General features: G+C 46.9%; 1 protein-coding gene across 2 annotated transcripts in view; it reads left to right on the top strand.

Moving 5' to 3' along the window:
• Positions 1-27,596, top strand: part of MYO18B (myosin XVIIIB) — a 310,234-nt gene that overhangs the window by 198,238 nt on the left and 84,400 nt on the right. For both annotated transcript variants that reach the window (XM_004387626.1, XM_023741793.1), the window contains 5 exons: positions 16,338-16,451; positions 17,934-18,050; positions 20,387-20,470; positions 21,726-21,863; positions 25,646-25,831. In XM_004387626.1, coding sequence (XP_004387683.1) covers positions 16,338-16,451; positions 17,934-18,050; positions 20,387-20,470; positions 21,726-21,863; positions 25,646-25,831 — 639 coding nt within the window. The remainder of the gene's footprint in view (positions 1-16,337; positions 16,452-17,933; positions 18,051-20,386; positions 20,471-21,725; positions 21,864-25,645; positions 25,832-27,596) is intronic.

Raw genomic sequence — 27,596 nt, 5'->3', positions numbered from 1 at the left:
GAAAGCTGGTGATCGGGAACCCAAGGTTGAGTAAGGATAGTGTTGATGTGTTGTGAGGTTGTTAACCATTGTCATAGGGCAACATGTGTACTAACCGATAAATGAGAAACTATTTTGTTCTGTAAGCCTTCATCTAAAGTGAGAGTAGCAGCACAATTGGAAGAGCGTAGTCGATGTCACTGAACTGTGCTTGTAGAAATTTTTGAAATGATGTATCTTTGGCTATGTATATTTTCACCAAAAAAAAAAAAAGGTCGAGAAGGGAGAGGGTTGACATGTAGTGAGATTGTTAACCAATGTCATAAAACAATATGTGCACTACTGTTTCATGAGAAACTATTTGTTCTGTAAGCCATCACCTGAAGCACAATTAAAAAAAAAAAGCAGTACCAAAAAAAAAAAAAAAAAAATTACAGATTCCTGAATTTGGCCTCCCAGATAGTCTTTTTTTTTCTTTTTCTTCTTTCTTGGTAAAGTCTGGGTTAGAACTCAGGATTTACTTTTTTAAAACAACCACCTCAGAGGATTCTGATGCTGCTTATAGGGCCAGCATCTGGGGACCATGGCTTCATTTATCCCTCAAAATATGTTATTTGCTGTTTTTGCTAAAATGAGAAGGGTTTTCACTGAACTCCTTGGTTGTTTGCTTAATTCATGCTGGGGGCTGTATTTACCCCTTCCTGCCTTGAACCCATGTTCCTGAATGCAAACTCAGTGCTCTTCTCTCTTCCTTCTGGCAGTATGCCCATTTTGCAGATGAGAAAACTGACAACAAGGTTTTATTAGTGTGCTAGATCTTAGTTTTGATCAACCTATTTTACAATTAATTAAATTCAGGGAACTGGAGCCACCACTTGCTAATTTTGTGACCTTGGGCAAAGAATGTGACCTCCCGGGAGCCCTTTCTCTAAAGTGTGTCGTGGGCAGCTCTTGATGCCCCAAGAGCTCCGGGGGAGCTGATGAGGAAAAGCACAGCTCACTTACTGGGATGAAGATCGCAGATCACCCAGAAAAAGGTTTACTCTACAGAGGGTACGATGAGCGAACGTGTTATCATTCATCAAATACTGATACTCAGGGACAAATTTGGGGCCAGGGTTCAGGGATCGAAAGGAGATAACAAGGGCCCTGCCTTCAAGGGGCTCCCAGGGAGAAGGCGGACCCAGAAGCTGACTTTTACTCTTTATTGGGAGAATGTTTGGGTTTAGCAAAAGAGGAAACCTTTCATTTTGCCTCAGGAAAGAAGTGGTGGCTTTGGCTGTCTCTTTAAAGATGGAACAGAAATGCTGGTTAAATAAGATGCAGATGGGCATTCCAGGAGGCAGCAACAGAGTATAACGGGGCCAAGACACATGGAAAAAGGACGTATATTCAGGAGTCGTGGGAAGCTATTGAGCAGAGAGGGGCCAGATCAGCAGTCCTTGTAAAAAATGACAGGATTGCACCCCAGCTAAAAGCACTGGCACCCTCATGAGTGGCATGTCAGGTTCAAAGAGCAATTTGGGAGGGTTCTCTTATAGGGTCCTTGCTCGGCTAACCAAAAGATTGGAGGTTCTAGTCTACCCAGAGGCACCTTGGAAGAAAAGCCTGGCAATCTACTTCTAAAAATCAGCCATTGAAAATCCTATAGAGCACAGTTGTACTCTGATACACACAGGGTTGCCATGAGTCAGAATTGAAAGAACCTCTGGACTCTCCCCACGTGGACAGGCACCCCTTCTGCCCGTTGCTGCACCTTCGAGACCCCTAAGTGAATCATTTGGCACTTCCCATCTGAATTCCCCTTCAGTGGGAGCTTTGATATGTCTCAGTTAACACGTGAGGATTAAGACCCTCATAATAAAACACAGAAGACTCCTGGAGGCATTTGGAAGCAGCAGCAGAGCGGGGCTAGGAGTCATGTCTCTTGGGTTCAAATCCTGCTTCTGCTGTTTAATGATCTGTATGATCTTGGAATCATACATGCATACCTTATTGTACTGCCCACAATGGCCACAACAATGGACTCAAACATACCAACGATCATGACAATTACACAGGACTAGGCACCGTTTCCCTCTGTTATACATAAGGTCGCCATGAGTCAGAGCCGACTCAGTGGCAACAAACAACAACAACGACGTGATCTTGGCCAAATTACCCCGTTTTCTGCAGCCTCCATTTTCCCATGGGAGCATAACAATTCCAGTGTATTGGGCTGGTACAAAGAGTGGTAGGTGATGGGTTTGAAAGAATTCCTTAAACGGCAAACTATAGACAAGGAGCGAGAGCTCCCTGCTGGCTTCCTCGTCCCTCTTACCGGCATCTGTTGTAAGAAGACGTGGGTTTCTGGGAAGACGGTTTCCTAAGACCTTGTGGAACAGATAGGCAAGGCAAGGTGTGGCACTGAACTAATGACACCTGTTGTTTAGGAGCCAATTACTAATTAATTCCCATGAAATGTTTCCACTGGAAACAAACTAACGTGGAGACAGAAGCAATTCCAACAACCAAGATATATAATTGAGATAATCGCCGTGCATAAATAACATCTGTGAGTAGCAGGTGCTGGCACCTGGCTCCAAGGAGAAGATAGAAGACAATGTCTACTTCAGGGCAATGGTGGGGTGTTTTGTTTTTTTTTTTTTCTTTTTTCCGCTCACTTCATGCCTTTGACCTTTGTCTCCACCCCAAAGGAAATATGTTATTTGCTTTTTTTGCTAAATTGAGAAGGGTTTTCACTGAACTCCTTGGTTGTTTGCTTAATTCATGCTGGGGGGCTGTATTCACCCTTTCCTGCTGAGAACAAAGGTATCATCAAGTCGGCACCCCCTAAATAGCTCTTAAGTCCACCCCCACCTCTGACTACCCCCGTCCCTACTGCAGCCCCCTGATTACATGTCCCCTGCATCTCTCACTTGGATCCCTCGCAGGTCTGACAACCTCCAGTCTTGTCCAAGCAATCTTTCTTCCACCTGATCTTTGGGGAGAAGATTTTAAAATTTAAATGCAACCCTGGCTCTTTGTGTTCAAAATCCATCAGTCTTGGCTTCCAGTTGCCCTCAGAATAAAGTCCAGGTTCCTTAACTTGGGAGTCCCTGGGTGATGCAAATGGTTAACGCACTCAGTTGCTACCCGACAGGTTGGAAGTTCGAGCCCACCTAGAGGTGCCTTGGAAGAAGGATCAGCCATTGACAATTCTATGGAGTGTAGTTCTTCTCTGACACTCGTGGGGGTTGCCATAGTCAAAATTGACTTCATGATGGCTAGTTTTTCTTGACCCACCAGGGTGCGCAGTCTGGCTTCTACCCTCCGGTCACCCCCACCAGCAGCTTAGAATGGCAAGGCATCCTCTACACCCATTCTCACCTCTTCACCCAAACTGTGCCCTCTCCTGGGCTCTCAGATACCCCTTTGCCTGATGAACTTCTTTTAATCTTCTGAGCTTGAACCTGGACATCGTCTTCTTGGAGTCATTCTTGACCTCCATGGGTTGAGTTGGGACCCCACCTTTTTTCTCTCACACCACCTGGATTTACCCCTGGGATAGCACACGTTGTGTGTTGCCAAGTCAATTCTGACTCATAGCAACCCTATATGACAGAGTAGAACTGCCCCGTAGGGTTTCCTAGGCTGTAATCTTTACAGGAGCAAACCGCCAGGTCTTTGCTCCTGCTGAGCGGCTGGTGGATTTGAACTGCCAGCCTTTTGTTTAGCAGCCAAGCGCTTAACCACTGTGCCACCAGGGCTCCTTGGGATAGCACTTGTCCTGTTGTAATTATTCCTTTGTTTGCCTGCTTCCCTCCCTTACCTATCAGCTCCTTAAAGGTAGAGACTCGAATGAATAAATGTATCAAGACTTGTCCAAAGTCACCAAGGTAATAAGAGGTCGAGTTGGGATTTGAACCCAGAGAGTCTGACTTACAAACTTATTAGCTTAACCACTACCCTGCACTGTCAAGACATCTACCCTGGGCCCGCTGCTCTCTCTGGATATCACTTCCCTCCTGGAAGCCCTTACACTTGGGAATTCTAGCTCAGCTTCAGTTTTCACTCATGTGAGCCCATTAGGCCTGGTGTGTCTTTTACGCAATGAACTTCCACCTGTGATTAGTTAACAGCCTGCGGTCACCCCATTAGTGTGCGGAAGACTGATAACCCTGGATTCATTCCCAGTGCTCTTAATTGGGACATTTGTCACCATGTGACACCCATGCTTCCATGGGACATTGAAAATAATGAATAAATGCAGGGAAGATGATCCTGATGGGGGTCTTTTGTGTGAGTGGCCACCTGGGGAACATTTCTCCCCTGCCCGGATCCACAGAAGAGGTGGCCTCAGCATTTTATTTGAAGAAAAGCTTAAAAAAGAGAGAGAGAAGATTATACTGGAGTGAATGGATTCAATATTAACATAACCTCCTTGTCAGAGGAGATAAAGACCGAATTGTAATTGGCTAAAAACATGGTTATATCACAGGCCTGTTCACCCCACAGATATTGACGCTTCCAATGCCGTGATGAATGAAGTAAGGAAAGACTCATTTCATTATAGGCATGAAATGCCACCTATGCTCTCTCCCCAAAAGGACCTGTCATTTAGCCATGGAGGGCCAGGCCCCCAGAACAGCCCAGTGGCCCACTAGGTAATATTTAACGATCATAGTAATAGTATGGATGGTGAACAACGATTGACTATTTATGTTGTGCCAGACATACTGCCAAGCACTTGACCTCATGACCTGATTTTATCCCCCCAAACCCACTTGAATATAGTGAATTCCATGAGAGCAGGGACCCATTCGGTTTTGTGCCCAGTGTCCAGAAGATTGCTTGCACCCAGCAGGCACTCAGGGAATGAGTGGGGACTGACCAGGTTGGGGAGTCCCTGGGTGGTGCTAACGGTTAACAAGGTCAGCTGCTAACTGAAAGGCAGAGGTTCAAGTTCATCCAGAGCACCTTGGGAGAAAGGCCTGGTGATCTCCTAAAAAAATTAGCCGTCGAAAACCCTCTAGAGCACAGTTCTACTCTGACACACTTGGGGTCACCATGAATCAGAATGAACTCGATGGCAACTGTTTGTTGCGCTTTTTTTTTAAATCCTATTTTTTCGATGTGCTCCAAATCCATCATCATGAGAGAGGAGGTCAGGAAGGAAGTTTTAGAAGTCTCTTAAGTCATGGAGGACCTAAGCAGGTCTTAAATTCTAGGATACAAAAAATTAGGAAGAATTCTTGAACCCTGGAAGAAATGGATTTAAGACAAGTAAAATAAGACCTGTTTCACTCAGCAGGAGGTAAGCACATGCCACAGCACTTCAAAGAAACAGCCTCAGTTCAGGCCCTGGCTTCATCCACTGCTTATTAGCTGTGTGACCTTGACAAGTGAAGTAACCTCTCTGAGCCTCAGTTTCTGCATCTATAAAATGAAGATGAAATACCTATTTCATAGAGTTGTTACATGTTGCAAATATATGTATATATATGGTAAGCACTCAATAGAGAGCGTTTTTGTTGTTGGTTGCCATTGAATCAACTCCAACACATGGCAACCCCGTGTACAACAGAACAGAACATTGCCTGGTCCTGGGCCATCTTCATGATCATTGGAATGCTCAAGTCCATTGTTGCAGTCACTATGTAATTTGAGTGCCTTCCAACTGAGGGGGTTCATCTTCCAGCACTATTGAACAATATTCTGCCGTGATCTATATGGTTTTCATTGGCTAATTTTTGCAAGTAGATTGCCAGGCCTTTCTTTCTAGTCTGTCTTAGTCTGGAAATTCCCCTTAATCCCATCCACCATGGGTGACCCTACTGGTATTTGAAATACTGGTGGCATAGCTTCCAGCATCATAGCAACACACAAGCACCAATGGGATGGTAATAGAGAGTAGTAATTATTATTCTAATGAGTATTATTTCTCTGAAGAAGATGGAAAAAGAAATATTCAGGAAGAGTTTAATGAATCAGTAGATGATGGTCCCCTGGCAGAATGTAAGGAAAATCATGGGATGTTTAGTATATACCCAAATGTTTGAGATCGAGGACTCTGAGACTATGTTGTTGTTGTTAGCTGCTGTCAAGTTGGCCCCTGACTCATGGGGACCCCATGCACAACAGAATGGAATGCTTCCCAGTCTTGCACTACCCCCGTGATTGGTTGTAGATCAGACCATTGTGATCCAAAGGGTTTTCATTGGCTGATTTTTGGAAGTAGATTGCCAGGCCTTTCTTCCTAGTCTGCCTTAGTCTGGAAGCTCCACTGAAACCTGTTCAGCACCATAGCAACCCACAAGCCTCCACTGACAGAAAGGTGGTGGCTGCACATAAAGTGCATTGGCTAGGAATTGAACCTGGGTCTCCCTCATGGAGGGCAGAAATTTTACCACTGAACCACCAATGCCTCATTCACTATCTAGTCTTAGGAAATCACCCAATGGGGCCACTGTCATCAGACTTTTTAGCCAGACAGACCACTGGTAGACCTTGCCTGACATTTAATACATTAGCATTTAATAATTTTGTTTCGTGTCAGGGCTGTCTATATTTTGAGCTCTTGGTAATTCTCTTTAGGAAAAGCCTTAAAACTGAATGAAGGTTGATTCTTCCGAGTGCCCTGGCCTGGGATGTGTTAAGATTACCTCTCCGAGGACACCACTTCTTAAACAGAATAGTTCCTTCCGCTCTTTGTGACACAGTATTTTTAAATCCCCTGAGTTGTTCAACCAGGCCCAGAAATCCAGGTTCTAACCGATCTGCTGAAATACCAGAATTTTTCATCTCCCTGCCTCATTCCATATGTCTAGCCAACTCATCTAACAGTTTAATAAGTCCAAAGCAAACATTTTACCCAGGTATTTAAAGCAGGCAGATGGCTTCGCATAGGAAAGTAATGCTATTCATCGGTTTGTAGCTGATCTATCTGTGATGGGAATCTCAATTGGCCTCACGCTGAATGAAAAAGAGGTGGATGTTGGGGGAGAGAATGCCTGGGATGAACTTAGCAATACAGGGAGACTTGTGTGCAGAGGGGCCATGTGGTGGCCCAGGAATCATATGGCTTTGGAGTCAGACTGACTCGAGTCTGACCTTGGACGAGTCACTTCTGCTCTCTGGGCTGCAGTTTCCTCATTTGTAAAATGATGATTCCTTTCTTGCAGGACTGCTGTGGGCTACCGTGATAACGAGCATCAAATGGCCCACACAGTGTCTGATATAGAGGGTGTTGAAGAAATACTGTTTCCTCCTTTTCTCCTCATTGAGCAAGCTAGAAGAGGAATGTGTGTGTGTTTATTTATTATTGTGGTAAAATACACACAATATAAAATTTGCCATTTTAACCATTTTCAAGTGCCGTAATCCAGTGGTGTGAATCACACTCACAATTATGTGCAACCATCACCACCGTTTATTTCTAAAACTTTCTCATCACCCTGAACAGAAACACCACGCCATTAAAGTATAACTCCCCATTGCCCTACTCCCAACCCTGGCAGCCACTAATCTATGTTCTGCCCCTATGCGCTTGCCTAGTCTAGATATTTCATTTAAATGGGACCAGACAATGCTGTGTCTGGCTTATTTCATTTAGCATAATGTTTTCAAGGCTCATCCATGCCGTAGCATGTATTAGAACTTCATTCCTTTTTATGGCCAAATAATATTCCATTGTGTATATTAGACTACATTTTGTTTATCCGTTCATCTGTTGATGAATACTGGCATTGTTTCCACCTTTTGGCAATTATGAGTAATGTTGCAATGAGCACTGGTGTTCACGAAGAGAAATATTTATCTCCCTAAGAGTAAGAATGGAAACCCTGGTGGCGTAGTGGTTAAGAGCTACAGCTGCTAACCAAAAGGTTGGCAGTTCGAATCCACCAGGTGCTCCTTGGAAACCCTATGGGGCAGTTCTACTCTGACCTGTAGGGTCGCTATGTGTCAGCATCAACTCGACGGCAAAGGGTTTTATTTTTTGTATGGGTAAGAATCCATGCACAGAATAAAAACCAGTAATGCAGTTGCCGTTGAGTCAACTCTGACTCATGGTGACCCTATGTGTATCACAGTAGAACTGTGCCCCATAGGGTTTTCAGTGGCTGTTTTTTTTGGAAATAGAGTGCTGGGCCTTTCTTCCAAGGCACCTCTGAGTGGACTTTGACCTCCACCCTTTCCATTTGCAGCTGAGCGCATCAACTATTTGCACCACCCAGGGAGTGCATGATAAATAATTGCTATTCTTACTTCATCTCGGGGTTTTAGATGGGATAGCTTTGATCCAACTTTTTGGCAAAATAGTATCAGCAAACCCTATCACCAATGGGTTTGAGTGTTTACTCTGTTGCTGGCACTATGTGTACATTATATGTTTGAACCTGTTCACTCATCCCGTGTTTGGCAGGTGATAGCAACCCAGCTCCAACTGGCTTGAGCAGAAAAAGAGAAGTAATTGGCCCAAATATCTGAAAAGTGCTGGAGCTAGGACTACCTTCAGGTTTGATTGGATCTAGGTGCTCCAACCATGTCAACGGGAATGTGTCTCTTGCCACCTCTTAGCTCAGCTTCCTTAATATCAGCCATATTCTTAGGCAGGCCCTTGCTTCTTGGTAGGAAGAGGGTCCCCTGGCCACTTCTTGCTTACGTTCTGCACCAGAAAGAGAAAACTTCATTTTCATAGTCCCATAAAAAAATCTTGACATTAACTTATTTGATCTGGTGTCAACCATGTTATTATCCCAGAACCATCCATTACGGCCAGCAGGAAGTGATGCTCTGATTGGCTAGACGGGGTCACATGTCCTTTTCTGAACTTGACTGGGGAGGGATCAGCCGCATCAGAACCACAGGGAAGATGGGGTGCTACCAACAAAAGAAGGAGGAGTGGATGCTGGGCGGGCACAATAGCAGATGTCCCCTACAGAATGTGTGAGTAGGCGACAATGTTACAGAGGGAGTGCAGTGTGATGTCTAAGAGTGGGAACTTGGTGGCCAGACTTCCTGGGTTCATATCCCAGCTTTGCCACTTACTACCTGTATGACTTTGGTAAATCCCCCAGCCTCTCCTCAGTTTCCTCAACTGTAACAACAGGAATGGTTATTGACCATTTGAGTGTTGCTATAAGCTAAATGAGTTCATTCATGAAAAGTGCTCAGAACAATGCCTGGCATACAGTAAGAGCTCATCCTCATAACCTCTGTGCAGGGTATCTCCTGGGCTTGTGCAGTGCACAATTGTTACAACTGTACTCAACAGTCCTGCTCAATGAAGGCTCACCGTTATTTCCCCCATTTGGGGGATGGGAAAAACAAAGCTCAGACAGGCCAAATGACCTGCTCAAGGTCACAGGTCTTGAGGAGAAGGGATTGGAACCCAAATCTATCTGACTTTGAGTCTGCTCTTAACCACCATGTGATGCTGTGTGATGTTGAACATCCCCCGTCATGGTAGATAAGGAAGCCATATTGGAGAATGCAGCCCCCTGTCTCCTTTGGCCCTAGAGGGCGCTCATCTCGCCTTGCCCTTCTGAGCTCCAGATTTCAAGTGTCTACCCACAATCACTGAAGGGTCAAGACCCTCCCAAATATCCTGGGGCCCAGGCTAGAGCTCAAATACTCTTAATTTATGCACAAGATCAGGGAGCATGTTCCTACCTACAGCTATGGTGTGGGGAGGGCCAGGGATGAGTAGAATGCCAGTTTAATAGAAGGTTCCTGACTCATAGGGCTGGGAGGAAATTAAGCCCTTCTTCCATGCCTGCCTTTCAGAATTTGAGCAGGCTCTGGGAAAGGGTGGCTAGTGTAATTAGTGAATGACAAAGGACCAAACGTGTGGGAGGGAAGGGGAGCTTTCTGGCCATCGAAAATGTTTTCAGTGTTTTGCACCCACATAAAACCAAACCAGTTGTCATCAAGTCGACTCTGTCTCATGGCGACCCCATGTGTGTCAGAGTGGAGCTGTGTTCCATAGGGTTTCCAGTGGCTGATTTTTTTTGGAAGTAGATCTCCAGGCCTTTCTTCTGAAGTGCCTCTAGGTGGACTCGAACCTCCAGTCTTTTGGTTAGCAGCCGAGTGCATTAACCATTTGCACCACTCAGGGATACCTAGTACCCACACATCTGTGCTATTATTATAGTGATTCTACAAGAAATAAAATTTGGAAGAGAAAAAAAAATGATAGACTTAGAGTAAAAGCAAATCAGTTGTCTCGTTGAGGGTCTGTTGTATGTCCAGCCCGAAACCACACTAGTCCCTGGAGAGAGATGAAAATAAAAGGGGCCTTTATCTGAGGCTTAACCTCTCCACCCCGTATTATGGAGGTCTGATATTAACCCCAAAGGTCTGTACCCAGGGAAGAGACTCCAGTAGGATGTGATGGCGACTTGGATCCCACTTAAAATACCACCAGTGGCCTTTGAGTAGATTTGAGTCATGGTGACTCCATATGTATCTGAGTAGAATTGTGCTCCATAGGATTTTCAGTGGCTGATTTTTTGGAAGTAAATTGCCAGGCCCTTCTTCCAGGGCACCTCTGCGTGGACTCGACTTGCCAAACTTTCAGTTAGCAGCTGAGCCTTTAACCATTTGTTCTACCCAGGGACTAGCGTGGAGCCCAGAAGTGGGAGGTGTCAGCTGCCACTGAAGATCTTTGTGGCTACCTGGCTGCCAGGGCTGGAGAGTAGCCTCTATTAACCCCTCCTGAGCAGTCACTTGTCAACTCAGCTGCCTCTAGCACCCTCTGCTTCTGACTTCTCTGCCCGGAGCTCGGCCCAGGGAAGTCATTTTCAAAGCAGCAGCCGGCAGTGTCACTCCACTGAAGGATCTGAGCTCGGCCGAAACATGACTTGCCACCCGACTTCATAAAACCGTCAGTCAAACACCCCCAATATGGAAATAATGGGCAGTGAGTTATTCTTATGCCAAGTCATCCCTAATGGAAAATCAGCTGAAGATGGCCTTGTATTTCTTCCCGCTCCCTAAAGTGCAATAAATTCAAACTTTTAAAGCTTGGCGTTAAGATGACTTGTTAGCAGCAGCCCAGCCCCTGCCCAGTGGAAGCCTTGGGCTGGGACGTTTCGGGTCTCGTCCATCCAGGTACTGTTAAAATCTGGTCCTGTTTGATGTGTGTGCCTCTGGGGTCTGCAGCTTCCCTTCCACCCAAGTGTATCACTCATCCCGGTGTGCCAGGAAGCCTAGTATCAGTACCAGTTGCCGCCGAGTGGATTCTGATTCATGGTGATCCCAGGTGTGTTAGAGTAGAATTTTGTTTTTGTAAACCGATTGCCAAGCCTTTCGTCCAGGCTACCTCTGGTGGACTCCAACCTTTCAGTCCTTCCTTAAATGGTGAGTGCCCGGGCTCTGCCCATCATGGCTATGCGATCTTGGGCAGCTCATTTAATCTCTGCTGCATTTTCTTCACCTCTAAAGTGGAGTTTAAAATCCCCATTTCTGTGGATGAAAGGGAACAATCACAACATCTGTGACCATGTTTTCCTGTTTACTCAATGCCAGACACCGCGCCAAGCACTTTGCATGTTTTTGCTCACTTGTCCTGCATTGATCCTTTAATGTTGATTCTGCGACTATCCCCATTTTACAGGTGAGGAAATTGAGGCACGGCAAGGTCGAGTCACTTGCTGGGAGAGACAGTTGCCCCAAGCCTGGCTCCAGTGCCCAACCTCTGAACCACTTGTGTGATGGAATCTGGCACTTAGGAAGTGCCGGTAAATGTTGGTTTCCTTCCTCTTCCCTTTGGGATGAACTTGTTCATCTCCGGAAGGCCCTAGAAATGACGCGTGCCACCATATTTGTGTGCCTCTCTCATTTGTTTATTTACCGCTCATCTTCCAGCCCTCAACACGGTCCAGGCTCTCCTGACACTACCTGATGGCTTCTATTGCAGCACCAAACTCCGGAGCTAACCTTTTCTCTGCACCTGAGCTCTCCCTTTATTTGAACCCATCCTACCCACGTGGTCAGACTTTCCAGTGGATGGCTTTCCATGAGGGCAGTCGAGCCCAGTGGTTAAGAGCCTGGGCTCTGGAGTTGGACAAACCTGCCTATTCCACTGGCCAGCTGTGTGGCCTTGAGCAAGTCACTTCCCCTCAGTGAGCCTCAGCTTCCTCATCCATCAAATGATCCTAGTGGTGGCACTTTCCTCCTGGAGGGGTCATGAGGATTTTATGGAGCAAGGCAGATAAAGCGCAGTGCACTGAAAACGGTCCCCAGGAAGCAGTGGTGGGTGTGGTTGCTAATGCCAAAACCATCCGGGCCAAAAGAATCCTATCTCTAGCCCAGTATGAGCTGAGAACAATGCCAACAGCGGCCCCCATTAACTGTGCTCTCAGAGTTCGTCTCTGCCTCGGGATCAGTTGTCCCACTCTGTGCTTGCTCCAGGGAGAGAGAGGAAAGGAAGCAACGTGTCTGGATGGCACGGCATATACGTCTAGAAGATACGGATAAAAATAGGGCCTCCTTTCTGGAGTGGCTGTGAGGACCAGTGGGATCAGGCTGATGAAACCTTGAGCGCAAGGAAGAGCTCAGCAGCTGGGAAGTACTGTTATCATATCCTGCTCTGCCGTATTGCTTCTAATGGTTCTGGCTTGCCTCCTGGCTGCAGGCTGAGCTCCTTGGCCCCTGTAGGATGCTCCCCCTGCACCACTGTTTATCTGACTTCATCTCCAATGATGGCCCCTGTGCTCCTGCCTGCCCAGACCTTTTGTTCTTTGCACCCCTACTGTGCAGATGCTTCCTTTCATCCCAGTTCTTTCCACCTCTCTTTGCTTCCACCCCTGCCATCATCTCATTCTGGAGGACCACAGCAGACTCCTCACTGGCCTCTCCATTTCCAGTCTCATCCCACTAAAGCCTGTTCTCCTCACAGCAGCCAGAGGGAGACCACGCCACCCCCTCCTTAGAAACTGTCAGTGGCTTTCCGACAGACTGAAAATGGAAGCATTGCCTCCCGGTACCCAAGCCTTGCTAATCTGACCCCATCCACCTCTTCAGCATCATCTCCTTCCTCTTCTTCTCTGTACGGCTGTCCAGCCACCCTGGCCATTTTTCTGGTCTTCACACCAAGCTCGGTCCTGCCTCAGGGCCTTTGCACTTGCTGTTCCCTCTTCCCAGGCACTCTTCCTCCTAAATCTGCACATGCTGGCTCCAAATCCATCCTTGAGGTCTGAGTTTGGATGTCTTCTCCTTAGTGAGACTTCTGACTTCTCCGTGAATGGGGGGCCAGCTTTGCCTGTCCACCTGTGGGGAGCACCCTTCCCAACTCTGCACCCTGCCAGAGGCCCTGGAGGCACCTGGGGAAGATAACACCATGCCTGACATCCCATTTCCTCTATTGATTCTGCACTAACAATGCCAATTACCTCCTTTTGCTTGAGATCATTTTTCTCAGTGTGTCTCCATCCTTCTCAGTCGCCAAGGGAAAAGGGCCGCCAAGCCCTCCTTCCTCAAGCCCAACTGCAGAAATGTATTCTTTCCAGGGGCTGCTGAGCACTGTGGCTGCTGGTAGTGGATTGGGGCTGGAACCAGGGCTTCCATTGTGACAAAGCTTTGCAGGACTGTGTAGGGCCACGGACTCAGGCAAGCCCTGTTCCACACCTCCCTGATCCTAGCCTCGGCTTTCTCATCTGCACAATGGGGATATTAACAGTGCACTCTTCACAGGTTTGGTGTGAGGATTAAGGGAGAAAATGCAAGTAAAGCTTTTAAGGTGGCGCTTAACAGGGAATGTTCAGATAAATGGCGGCCTCCATTCTTCCCTCCTCCCATTATCATGATTGTTATTCTGACATCTAGGTTGGACTCCTGAGCACTCTGGGGAAGACAGTCTCTGCCCACTTTGGAAGGAGATAAAAATGACCCCAGCTGGGCTCTGACCACAGAGGACCAGTTGTCTTCAGGGAGACCTTCACCTTGGCCCACTTGTTCTTTGTTAATGGATCAAGGAGACTACCACACTTACTCAGTGGCCTCAGGGAGTCAGAGATTGTATGCCTGCACGTTTCACTGGGACTCTGTTCTTGGGTGCTATGGGGAAGATTCCGACTTGTAGGAACCCCGTGTGTTACAGAGTAGAACTGCCCCATAGGGTTTTCTCGACTGTAATCTTTAGAGAAACAAGTTGCCAGGCCTTCCTTCTGCAGTGCTGCTGGGTGAGTTTGAACCACCAACCTTTTGGTTTGCGGTTAGCAGCTGTCTTAGTTATCTAGTGCTGCTATAACAGAAATACCACAAGGATGGCTTTAACAAACAGAAATTTATTCTCTCACAGTCTAGGAGGCTAGAAGTCTGAATTCAGGGTGCTAGCTCCAGGGGAACCCTTTCTTTCTCTGTTGGTCCTGGGGGAAGGTCCTTGTTATCAATCTTCCCCAGTTGAGGAGCTTCTCAGCACAGGGACCCTGGGTCCAAAGGATGCACCATTCTCCTGGCTCTTGTTTCTTGCTGGTATGAGGTCCCCACGTCTCTCTGCTCACTTCTCTCTTTTATATCTCGAAAGAGATTGATTTAAGACACAACCTGATCTTGTAGATTGAGTCCTGCCTCATTAACATAACTGCCGCTAATCCCACCTAATTAACATCATAGAGGTACGATTTACAACACTTAGGGAAATCACATCAGATGACAAAATGGTGGACAATCACACAATCCAGGGAATCAGGGCCTAGCCAAGTTGACACACATTTTTGGGGGACACAATTCAATCCATAACAGCAGCCAAGCGCTTAAACCGTTTCCTCCATCAGGGCTCCTTACTGGGACTCTAGCTTGCCTCTTTTTCTTTTAGCAACCCAACCTGAATATCATTAACCCTTTTATAGAGACAGTGGCCTGGCATTTTAGAAAGGGCAGTGTCTTAGTCATCTAGTGCTGCTATAACAGAAATACCACGAGTGGATGGCTTTAATAAAGAGAAGTTTAATCTCACAGCCCAGTAGGCTACAAGTCCAAATTCAGGGTGTGAGCTCCAGGGGAACGCATTCTGTCTGTGTCGGCTCTGGAAGACGGTCCTTGTGATACATCAGTCTTCCCTTGGTCTGGGAGCATCTCAGCACAGGAATCTCAGGTCCAATGGACGTGCTATGCTCCCAGCACTGCTTTCGTGGTGGTATGAGGTTCCCATGTGTCTCTGCTGGCTTCTGTCTTTTATATCTCAAAAGAGATTGGCTTAAGACACTATCTAATCTTGTAGACCTCATCAGTATAACTGCCGCTAATCCGTCTTCTTGCATTATAGTGATAGAGTTTACAACACATAAGGAAATCATATCAGATTACAAAATGGAAGACAATCATACAATACTGGGAATCATGACCCAGCCAAGTTGACAGATATTTTGGGAGGACACAATTCAATCCATGACAGGCAGCATTAATAGTGTCTCTGCTCCTTACAGCTGTGTGACTCTGGACAAGGCGCCTCCCCTGTTTGAGCCAGGAGGGTTTTCCTTAGGTGATTTTTAAGGGCATTTTCTGCTCAGAGGTACTGGGGTTCAGAAATCAAGGGGAAGATGCCAGTTTCAGAATGGAGTAGGGTTTATGCACACATGTGGTTTTCTCCAATGGGGAATGCCTGTCTTCTGGGACCAGGTAAGTAATTGTACCTATCTGGATGGTCCCACTTTGCTAGGATGGAAGGACTACTGTGTGCAGGTGGGTGGAATGGTGAGAAAGGGAAGATTTGTTTAAGTAAGTTGGTGACTTTTAGCTTTTGTGAACCCAGGAATGCTCAGGTACAAAACATTTTGCATATCATTTAAAAGGGGTTCACAGACTCTCTGAAATCTAGTTAGGATTTCTACTCGGCAAATTGACCTTCAAGGCACCTCTTCCAGGAAACTTCTCCCAACCCCCATCCCCAGTGCCCTGATGCCCCTCATACCCGGTACTCCTCAGAGAAGTTCTCAACACCTGTCCCTGCCTGTCTCCCCCACGGGAGGGCAGGACCTGGGCTGACTGTTTCTGCAGGCCCCATGCCTGGCACAGAGTGGGCGTCAGCAAATATCTGCCAAGCAGAGCTGGGAAATAGCTCCTAGCACTGGAGCAGAGGTGGCCTAGCCTTATTTCACAGGGCAGTGCCCATTACATTTCAAAGGGGCTCAAAATCTGGCCACCTCAAATGCAAAAACATTTTCTTCCCCAGTGTGGGTTGATGAATAATTGGGAAGACGTAAGGGTTGCCTGTAAGTATTTTGCTGAGGCTAGACTGGGGCTGGGGCTGGGGCTGGGGCTGGGGCTGGGGCTGGGCTGGGCTGGGCTGGGGCTGGGTTGGAGGGGAAGGACATTCAAGGAGGTAGCTTCAAGAGGTCTTTTCTTTTTTCTTTTCAATCTCCTGCCTGGTCCAGCTGGAGCAGAGTGAAGCCAAATGTGAAGATGCCTTGAAGACCCAGAAGGCACTGACCACAGACCTGGAGAACATGCACAGCGAACTGGAGAACATGACCCGGAACAAGAGCCTGGTACCTGTCCCTCCCTGCAGGCGTGGGCAACTGGACAGGCAGGACTTTGGGAGCTAGTGTGGGCCTACTGTGTGTGCAGCACTATAAGATGGACAAGGGGTGCTCAATATCATGGAAGTGTGGGTATTCATTGTAGGCCTACTGGGTGCTAAGCACTAAATAATGGACACAAGGGCACCTACTGAGGACCTACTGTGTGCTTAACACTATGGGGTGCAGGCATCCTACTGTGAGCTGAGCACCGTAAGAGAGAAAGGGCATATATGAGGGCCAACTGTGTGGTCACTACTGCAAGGAGAGGTCAGGACACCTATTGTGCACCTACTGTGTGCTGAGTACTGTAGGGGTGCAGGCTATTGTTTTCTCAGCACGCTAATGGGGAACACAACTCTTTATTTTGTGCCACAGCATACTCACTACTCTAAGTGTTTTTCAGGCATCTGTTGTAGTCCTACTATACACTCACCACCACAAGAGGGGATTTGGTTGTTGTTGTTGGCCTACTGTATGCCCATTCCTGTAAGTAGAGACAAAGGCATCTCTCATGGGCTCACATATGCTCACTACCGTAAGGTGACCCACCATTTATTATGGATGTATTTGGTGCTCACCATTGAATGGGGACATAGTCTTTTACAAGAGACTTACTCTGAAAAGCAGAGGGAGAATCTAACATATATTATGGATCATTTCTACTGGTGAAAATTGTGTGTGTGTTTCTAAGTCTTCTGTTTAGGTATACAGGGTTGACTTAAATTTGGACTTGACATGTTCAACATCCTAAAGCTTAGGCGTTGCTAGAGATTTGTAGGCAAAAGTTTGTCTGAAGATTCCAACTGGTCCTTTTGTCCCAGATTTTGTTTGCAATAAATGAAGAGGAACGTGGCCCCACAAACATACACACACACGTGCAGGGAGGCACACACACTCACATTCAAAACCACTAGGCGCACATACAAAATTAATATCCTCATAAATAAAATACGCATCCAAATTCGTCCATCCATTCAGTACGTATTTATTGAGCACTTGCTATGTTCCAGCGATGGTGCTTAGTGCTGGGGATATACCTGTGAACAAAACAAGTATCTGGTCTCTGGGAGATTACAGGGGTTTTCACTCACATGTATGTGTCATGCCTACTTACAAATATATATATACATGGATTCCCAGGTGGGCTTACACAGACATACATCCATTCACACACAAACACACTGTACTCCCATAGTCACATGCATGCCCAGTACAGACACACATACACACACACACAACTGTCATACATGAACATGCAGATCCCAATTATCATGCATATTCTCATGCACATACCCACAGCATGCACTGACACACCCATGGCCACGCTTATAGGCAGATGGTAACTCACCTGCCCTACCCACAGGCAAGCCCTCCTCTGCTCTTCATCAAGCCCCACTGCCCCCCTCACCCTTGTACCTCACCCACCCGCATTGTCCTGCCTCCCACCAGGTGGATGAGCAACTGTACCGGCTGCAGTTTGAGAAGGCAGATCTCCTGAAGCGCATTGACGAGGACCAGGATGACCTGAATGACCTCATGCAGAAGCACAAGGACCTCATTGCCCAGGTAACAGCCTAATGAGGAAGAAGACTCGGGGACCTTGGGGTAGAAGGGTGGGGGATGTTGAGAAGGTGATATGGTTGAGCTGCTTCCTGGTCTTATGGCCTTGGAGAGATAAATGCCACAGAGATCAATATGAAGTGTAAAAGTTTATGTGGCCCTAAGGGAAGAGAATTTTACTTTCAGATGGTGTGTGATCTCTGGAGGACGTCTCCACCAAGAAAGATTTTAATTTATTCATACATCTATCTACGCATTCACTCATCCAAATATTCATCCATCCACCATTCATCTACTCATCCACTCATCCATCAATCCATCATTCCATCCATGTATGCATCCTTCTATCTATCCATCCTTCTACCCATTGGTACTTACATCCATCCATCCATCCACCCACCCACCCCCCAACCAACCCTCACCCACTTACTGATCCATCCATCCATCCATCCTTTCACCTACCCATCTACCTCTCCACCAACCTGCTTTCATATTTAATATTTACTGAGCACCCACTGTGTATTACACACTGAGAAATGCTGAAGATACTGTGTGAGCAAAAGCACATTCTATTCCTGCCCTCAAATCGTTCATCGGTTAGTGGGCTGGACAGACCTTATCACATAGTCATGTAGAGCTAAGCAGAGACTTGCAAATTGAGCTGAGTCTAGAGAGAAAGTAAACATGATTCTGTGAATCCTGACCTAGGTTGGGGGTCAGGTAAGGCTTGCCGGAGGAGGTGGCACTTGGATGAAGATCTGAATGAGAAGCAGTAGTTAATTAGATTGGAGTAGGGTGGTGGAGGCAGAGGGAGGGTAGTGTTCCAGGCAAAGGGAACAGCACATGCAAAGGGGCTGTGGTAGTGTGTTTGAGAAGCTGAAACGAGGTCAGTGAGGGGAGTATGGCATGAGGTGAGCTCAGTGAGGCTGGCAGAGGAGGGCCAGGTCAGGGTCTTGGAGGCTGTGACTAGTGATGGGAACCACTGGTAAGCTTTCTAAGGGTCAAGAGCAGGAGTAAAGAACCAACCAGGATACTGCCCCAGAGAGCAGAGTTCTCTTCTGCCTTGTTCACCGCCATATCTCAGAGCCTAAAAGCATGCCTGGAACTGAGTGGGTGCTCAGCAAATGGCTGTTGAAAGCTGCAGTGGTCCAGGTGGGACAATGATGGCTTGCACCAGGGAGGTGGAGTGGAGATGGGGAGTGGATGGACTCAGGAGATAATTACGGGGCTCAATGTCAAAGCAGAGGCTTGGGAGGGGGTGTCAAGGGATGTGATGATGGTCAGCGGCAGATTTCTGGTCTGTGTAACTGGGGACAACAGCTCCCTCCAGGAGCGATGAGTGTCTTCCCACCTTGTGTCCCAGGAGGTTCAGGGTAAAATGCCTATCAGGCTTCAAATGCGTCCTACAGAGAGTTGATCTGGGGTCAATTTTGCTACACAAGGAACAATAATAACAAAAATAATTATATCATCAACATTATAACAACAACCACAGAAATAGCCTGTGTCATCTTCTGCATTTGTGAATCATACTTGTTTTTGTCCAAAATGGGAGTTTATTTGCTTAATTAAAAATCAATATATGTATATGCCCACTGTAAATAATTTAAATAATAAATATGTGTGGAAAATAGAAAGTTGGCCCCTCTACCCTCTGGAATTTCTCTCTTCAGAGATATTCACACTCAATCCTTTCTTTTTTTTTTTTTAAGTGCCTTTACTCTCCACTGCCTTAATTTCTGAAGAAATTCTATGGAGAAGGGCTAAGCAGAGACAATCAGCCCTTTTGACAGATGCGGATACTGAGGTGAAGAGAGGTTTTTGTGGCTTGGCGAGGCCGGCAGCTAGTTCTGGAATCCCAGTTATCTGACACTCAGAATAGTTCTCTCTCCATGGAATTTGGTCTTCATGGCCAGCCCGCTTCTGCCTGGGCTCTCCAGGGTGTATAATAAAGTACTGGGCAATTAAGAAAAGCCATAGGCATAATGGGAAGTGACTCAGCGAAAGTTGGGATGAGGGATGTTGGCAGAGAGAGGTAATTTTTTGGGACCAGCTATTGTCCTTCAGGAAGAAAGTCCTGGCAATCTACTTCCAAAAAATTGGCCAGTGAAAACCCTATGGATCACAACAGTCCAATCTGCAGACAAAGCTTACCAATGGTTCCCATCACCAATGTTGTGCATGGGATTGCCATGATTTGGGGGCTGACTTGAAAGCAGCTAACAACATTGTGATACAAGCTCTATGAGACTTAGGCATTTGTAGGTCAGGGGACAGGGGAGTTCTGGGAATGGTTTCCTAGCAAATCCATGGTCTCAGGGTAACATTTTTTGTCTCATCAGTCTGCTGCAGACATTGGGCAGATCCAAGAAATGCAGCTGCAGCTGGAGGAAGCCAATAAGGAGAAGCACAAGCTTCAAGAACAAGTATGTGCTCTTAGCTGCTGCTGCTGCCATATTGTGTGTAGGAGGGAGGGTTCCTTCTTGGCCCTCACATTTTGGCTCCCAGAAACTGTCATTCATTCATCAAACACTCATTCAGCTCTAGCTGTGTGCCAAATGAGTCGAGAACAATCCCAGCATGCACATACACTCACACACACACATACATTCTTGCCCATGCCTGTTTAGCACCCTAAGGCACCCTGTGCGAGGAGACCTATCAACTATTCAGTGCAGGATTTTCTCCCTCTGAGAAAATGACTTCAAGAAAAAAGAAGATGGTCCGTGCGAGACAGGATCTTCGCCCTTTGTGAAATCTTTCTTTGAAGTCGTGGTACCTCCAAACATCCCTCACTCTCCCATCATTACCTAGTGGGTTGCTATTATCTGTGAAATCCTCAAAGCTCTTTGAGAACCCTTGCGTGTGTCTGCTTAGAGTTACTGACAGAGTGACCGCATCTCAAGGAAATGTCCTGAGTAACAGCAAGCACAAAAAATAATATTAGCAGGGGCCATTTTCTGGGTGCTTATTATGTGCCAAGGAGCCCTAGGGGCACAGTGATTAAGCACTCAGCTGCTAACCGAAAGGTCAGTGGTTGGAACCCACCCAGCAGCTCTACTGGAGAAAGACCTGGTGGTCTTCTCCCGTTAAGATTACAGCCTAGAAAATCCTATGGGCCAGTTCTACCCTGTCACATGGGGTTGCTATGAGTCAAAATTGCCTCAACGGTGCCTAACAACCAGTCACTAATCTCATTCAATCCTCAAAACAAAAATGAAGAAACTGAGGTTCAGAGCGGGGAACTGACTTGCTCAGCTTCACCAAGCTGGAAAGTGCTGGAGCCAGGTTTTGAACCCTGATACGTGTGCCTGGCCCCCAAACCCACCTTTGGCTCTATGCCTTGATGCTGAGTTTGCTTCTTGCACTGGCTTTGCTCCTTTAGCACATATGGAAAGGAGGTAAGAGAAGCACTAATTAAAAGTCCTGCTTTGGATGCTGAAGACACAGGAAGCATTATTTCCCAGCAACTGAGACCCAGGGGCAGGAGCTGGTGTGAGGGTCCAACCAGTGTCCTCAGATCGGAACCCAGCAGTGCTTGCTTGTGCAGACAGTCACTGTGCAGTACCTGAGCAGTGAAAGAGGCAGTGTGCGTGGGCCCAGGGCTGGGCCCTGCATGTGTCTGTGTTCTGGGATTCAGGGCCAACAGATGGCCAATGGACCTCTCGGGTTTGCCCCCAGCTGCAGGTGGCTCAGATGCACATCAAGTACCTGGAGCAGTCCACAGTGGATAGAGCCATCGTCAGCAGGCAGGAGGCAATCATCTGTGACCTGGAGAACAAGACGGAGTTCCAGAAAGTGCAGATTAAGAGATTTGAGGTACTTACTGACAGGTAAAAGGAGCCCTGGTGGTGGCTGCTAACCTAAAGTTGGCCGTTTGAACTCACCCAGCGGGAGAAAGACCTGGTGATCTGCTTTCCATAAAGATTACAGCCCAGAAAACCCTATGGGGCAGCTCTGCTCTGTCACATGGGGTCACTATACATTGCATTCGATTCAACAACACCTAACAACAGCAACACTGACATGTAAACACTGCTTGGATTTAGAGCAGTGAGGGCGTTTGTATAAGCTCTGTCCTTCCTCCCACCATATCTACTCATATGCCTCTATCTGGACATACATTACTCATCCATTTTCCATCCAAATTCCTTCCCTCCTCTTCTCCCTTCCTCCATCTCTCCTTTCTTCTGTCCTTCTACCATACCAACCCACAAGCCACCTATTCATCCACTGATCCATCTCTATTTATTCATTTCCATCCATCATCATTGGTCCATTCATCCATCCACCCCCCCTTCCATTTATTCTTCCATTTCCCTTCATTCTTTCTTCTCTTACTCTATTCCTTTTTTCTTCAGCCCTCAACCCCTCTGTCTGCCTGTCAGTTTATACACTGATCCATTCCGCCCGTCTCCTTCCGCCCACTCATCCACCTATAAACTCTAAACTCATTTTGAACAGAAATTTATTTAGCACTTAGTATGTGCTAGGCCCTGTTCTATTCATTTATTTATTAAATAATATTTTATGTGTTTTTGGTGAAAGTTTACACAGTGGCTTAGGTTCCCATTTGACAATTTCTATATAAATTGTTCGGGACATTAGTTACATTTCTCACAACGTGTCAGCACTCTCTTTAATTGTGTTCTGGTTGTTCCCTTTCCAGTGCTCTAGTTTCCCTGCCCCCGTATCTTGTCATCTTTGCTTTAGCATAAATGTTTACCTTTTGGTATCATATAGGCACTGTTTTAGATGCCTGGTAGACAGATATATAAAAAAGACCCCACTTTCCAGAAGTATAGAGCTTTGTAGAAGTGACTAAGGCATATACATAAATACCCGTAACATGGAGAGAAGCCTGTAGCGTTTGAAGAACAGAGATCCTTTCAGCTGGGGAATCAAGGAGGCTTCCAGGAGGAGGTGGCATGGAACTTAAAGGACGGCTGACACTTGGCCAATGATGACATTCACATTGCCCTTGGGCTGGGGGCACAAGAAGGCCTCTTACAGCTCTGTAGGCCAGTGACATGGGGCATTTGCAGAGGGCATCTCAGTCATCAAAATTCTTTCCCATCAGCCACGCCACTTGATGTTGGCCACAACGCCATGGGGCAGGTCGTCTAGGCCCCATCTGATGAATGAAAAGATGACACTAGAAAGGTCCTAAGACTTGCTCAAGATAAAGCCACGCTGTCAGGATTTAACTCCCTGGGTGGAGCAATAGTTAAGCATTCAGCTACTAACTGAAAGGCTGGCAGTTTGAACCCACCCAGAGGTACATCAAAAGAAAGGTCTGGCAATCTACTTCCAAGAGATCACAGCCATTGAAAACTCTATGGAGCACAGTTCTACTCTGACACACATGGGGTCGCCATGAGTAGGAATTGACTCAACAGCAACTGGTTTGTTTTGGGTCAGGATTAACAAGTTCAGTTAAGCAGAAGGCTTAGCTCAGTGGTTAGCACACAGGACATACTGCCAAATTCCAATAATGGTGGCATGTTGGGAATTATTATAGCAGGCTTCATTCATCTCAGGGCTTAGGAGGTGGAAGGGTGCAGTGGGAGGACACTAGGCTGGGGGTCAATACCTCTTCCCCATAGGGGTTTTGGTTTTCCTTTTGTGAAAGTCTAGAGTGTTAGGGAGAGAAGTGGATGGACACCTGCCCTTCACACCACCTTCAACCCTGGTTCCGATGTCTCTGCAGCCATCTGATAGACCACAGCATGACAGCATGTCTAGACAATAGGAGGCTGTATTCCTCACTCTGCAACATTTTCTTCCAATCCCCTGATGGGCATTTGGTCTCCAGTAAGGCTGCTGAGGATGAAGAACAGGAGATCCTTCTTTGCCTTGACTCCAGCGGTTCTTGGATGCGCTCCAGGGATCCCCAAAAGCATGACTGTCTCTGCAGATCACCCTGAAACTTTGATCTCCTACATTTTAAATGAGGAAATAGAGAAGGTTGGGCTAGATCATATATTGGTTTTCACTTGATTCTAGCATAGCCAACTGATAACAGAGAAGAAGAAAAAATTAGAGTAGAAACACTTTACATTGAATCAGATTCACTTTTTCCCTTTGCCACTATTATTTGAATTTAGCAGAATCCCAGGTCTAGGTTGTGGAGTGACAGGGTGCCTCAGGGACACAGTGTGAGAACTACTCTTCCTCCTTACACCCCTCTTGCTTACCTTCAAAATTATTGCCAAACTCCATTTGAAAGGCAAAGGGAAACTGAATAGTAAGCTTTTCTTTTAGGCCATTACTCAGTCTCCAAACTGGAGTCTGTTTTTCTCCTTGCCTGTGGTTGTTGGAGAAGGGCTCGGAGTCCCCAGCGAGGGCCTGAAATATTCATATGGCCTTCGTCCTATGTCAACACTCGACTATTTGCCCACCAGGATCGATTGGTTCTGGGCTTGTTGGCCAACTAATAAATTCTGCAGAACTGCCCTGGAGTTTGTTTTCTGTAGCACTTGGGGTATCCAAAGCACAATTCTGTTTATTGTTTCATTGTGTCCTGGTAGATTTTTCTTTCCCCAGAAAAGGAAAAATGCCGTAAAATATTAGAGCTGAGGCTACTGAGAGGTGTTCCCATCAAACCTCCTTGTTTTCCAAACCAGGACACCAAACTCCATGTTGGCGAAGTGGTTTTACCCCCCAGTCTAGTGTTCTCTCCTCTGTACCACTTCGCCTACTAAACCTTGAGATGAATAAAGACTGCTGTAAGAATTAATGATTCCCAACATGTACGGAGTATGTCCTACGTGCCAGGCACTAGGCTAAGCCTTCTGCACAAGTGAACTCATTAAATCTTGACAGCATCCCTGGGACATAGGTACTCCCATCACCCCTGTCTCTTGGAGAGGTTAAATAGCCCTCCCAAGGTCACATGGCCAGGAAGTAGTGGGGATGGGATTTGAACCCAGAGCATCTTCAGGGTCAGGGTTCTCATCAGAATGCTTCATTACCTCTCAGGAAAAAAAAAACAAAACCCATGTGGTGGAGTGGATTCAGACTCATGACAACCTCATGTACTTCAGAGTAGAACTGCGCTTCAAAGGGTTTTCAATGGCTGTAATCTTATGGAAAGGTCTCTAGGGGACACAAATGGCTTGTGGTCAACTACTAACCTCAAGGTTGGTGGTTGGAACCCACCCCAGGGTGCCAAGGAAAAAAGGTCGATCAGCTTCTGTAAAGATTACATCCATGAAAACCCTATGGAGCGGTTCTACTCTGTAACACATGGGGTCACTATTGGTCGGAATTGACTCGAAGGCAAAGGGTTTGTTCTTTTGGTTAATCTTATGGCGGGATCACCAAGCCTTTCTTCCTAGGTGCCACTGGGTGGATCTGAATTGCCAACTTTTCAGTAAGTAGCCTAGCACAAACTGTTTGCACCACCCAGAGACCTGCAAGTCTGAATAGCAGTTATGATTTTCCATGTTTAAAGTAAATTCTTCATTTTTATATCAGAAATTCAGATTAGTATCATGATTATTTTATAAAAAGTAAAGGACTTCTCTCCTGGAACCCCTGTTTCAGGCCCCAGGCCTTCAACTCCAAGGTGGGTGTGTGCTTTCTGCTCCTTCCCCCAGGTCCTGGTGATCCGGCTCCGGGACAGCCTCATCAAGATGGGCGAGGAGCTCTCACGGGCGGCAGCCTCCGAGTCCCAGCAGCGGGAGAGCAGCCAGTATTACCAGCGGCGTCTGGAGGAGCTGAAAGCGGACATGGAGGAGCTAGCGCAGCGGGAAGCAGAGGCGAGCCGGCGCTGCATGGAGCTGGTGAGTTCCTGGGCCTACCCGGGAGCCGTGGACTGTCCTCAGTGCTAGCTGTTTGCTATTGAGAATTTGGGATGAGGGAGAGCCCTCCTTTCCTCGGTCAAGGGGAAGTCTTCTGAATACGGGGCTAACGATCTTGCCTCCCAAGTATTTGGAACGTGCAATAAGTAAAGGGAAGCCTGATGGGGATGGGCTGAGAGACGACCTGTCATTGGCTGTAAACCCTAAGGGGGCGGGCCCACAGTGGACCAATGGCATTCACTGTTGCTGAATGGTCAGCAAACACAATTATGTCCCAGACTCTAGACCTTCCTTTACCTGCCTCGTGCGTTCGGCTCTCGCATAGAGGAGAGAGTTAGTGCTTGTTGAGTGTCTGCCTTGGACCAGGACTTAACATCCATTTTCTCCTGTAATTCTCACAACAGCCCCATAAAGTCAGAATTATTATCGCCATTTTACAGATAAAGAAAATGAGGCTTCAAAAAGGTAAGTAGTCCGAGGTCACGTGTAGTCAACATTAGAGCTATTTTGGGGGCTATTAACAACAACAACAAAAGCAAAACAAATGATAACGATAACCTCACCATTTATTAAGCACATGCTGTGTTCCAGGTTCTGGGTTAAACATTTCTCATTTAAATCTTCATCTCAACCCAGGGAAGTAGATACTATGTCTTACCTCCATTTTACAGATGGGAAAGCTGAAACATAGAGCCATCACCTTGCCCAACTCGAGGCTCATAGTGGTACATTCACTTGCTCGTAGGCCACGGGCTAGTAAGAACTAGAGCCCAGGTCTGTCCAGCTCTGTAGTCTGTTCTTTTAGGCACTAAATCAAGCTTTGCCTGTGGAGTGGCGCAAGGCACAATTTAAATTTGTTTCCTTCCAATGGGAAGGTTTCTCCGTCAGCCAGTATATTTTTCTGAGAACAGTGTCCTGCAAGGATCACAGAGCATCTGAGAGAGCCTGATCCACCTTTTCCACACAAGCCCAGACATCCCCAAGACTCCAGATTTGAGGTTCTGTGACTTGGATATCATCTGGCACCCCTGTTGCCCAGCACCATAGAACCCTCGCTGAGACAACCCAAAACATGCTGAGGTTTGGCCCAGAAATCATTGCTGTCGAGTCGATTCCAACTCATAGTGACCCTGTAGGACAGAGTAGAACTACCCCAGTAGGGTTTCCAAGGAGTGGTTGGTGGATTCGAACTGCTGACCTTTTGGTTAGCAGCTGTAGCTCTTAACCACTGCGCCACCAGGGCTCCAGGGCTGGGCCCCCCAAAAACGAAACCCGGTTGCCATCGAGTTAATTCTGACTCATAGTGACCCTATAGGACAGAGTAGAACTGCCCCATAGGGTTTCCAACGAGCCGCTGGTGGATTCGAACTGCCGACATTTTGGTTAGCAGCCGGTGTCTTAACCACTGTGCAGCCAGGGCTCCGGGGCTTGGCCCAGAGGTCTCTAAATCCCAATTATTCTCTCCTTTCTGCCCTGTCCACCTTGGTTTTGCAACAGGTCTTACCAGCTTGTCCTCCTATGGCAAGTATATTTCTCGGGCCACTTCCTCCCACTGCTTGTGTCATCCCCATCAGCCTAGCATTTGACAGGCTGACAGCTTGGCTGTTCTGTGTAGGGGAGGCCCCACACAGAGACTGAGGTTCCCAGACCAAGTCCAGACCCCCTGACTGGCAGCTCCTCCACCCCCATGGCCCTGGGAGAGAGAAAGGCTCTTTCCTCCAGGTGACAGGGTAACTTCCTTATATTA

The sequence above is a fragment of the Trichechus manatus genome, unplaced genomic scaffold, assembly GCF_000243295.1.
Source record: "Trichechus manatus latirostris isolate Lorelei unplaced genomic scaffold, TriManLat1.0 scaffold00190, whole genome shotgun sequence".
Classification (NCBI taxonomy): Eukaryota; Metazoa; Chordata; class Mammalia; order Sirenia; family Trichechidae; genus Trichechus; species Trichechus manatus.
This window is presented reverse-complemented; position numbering and strand designations above follow the sequence as displayed.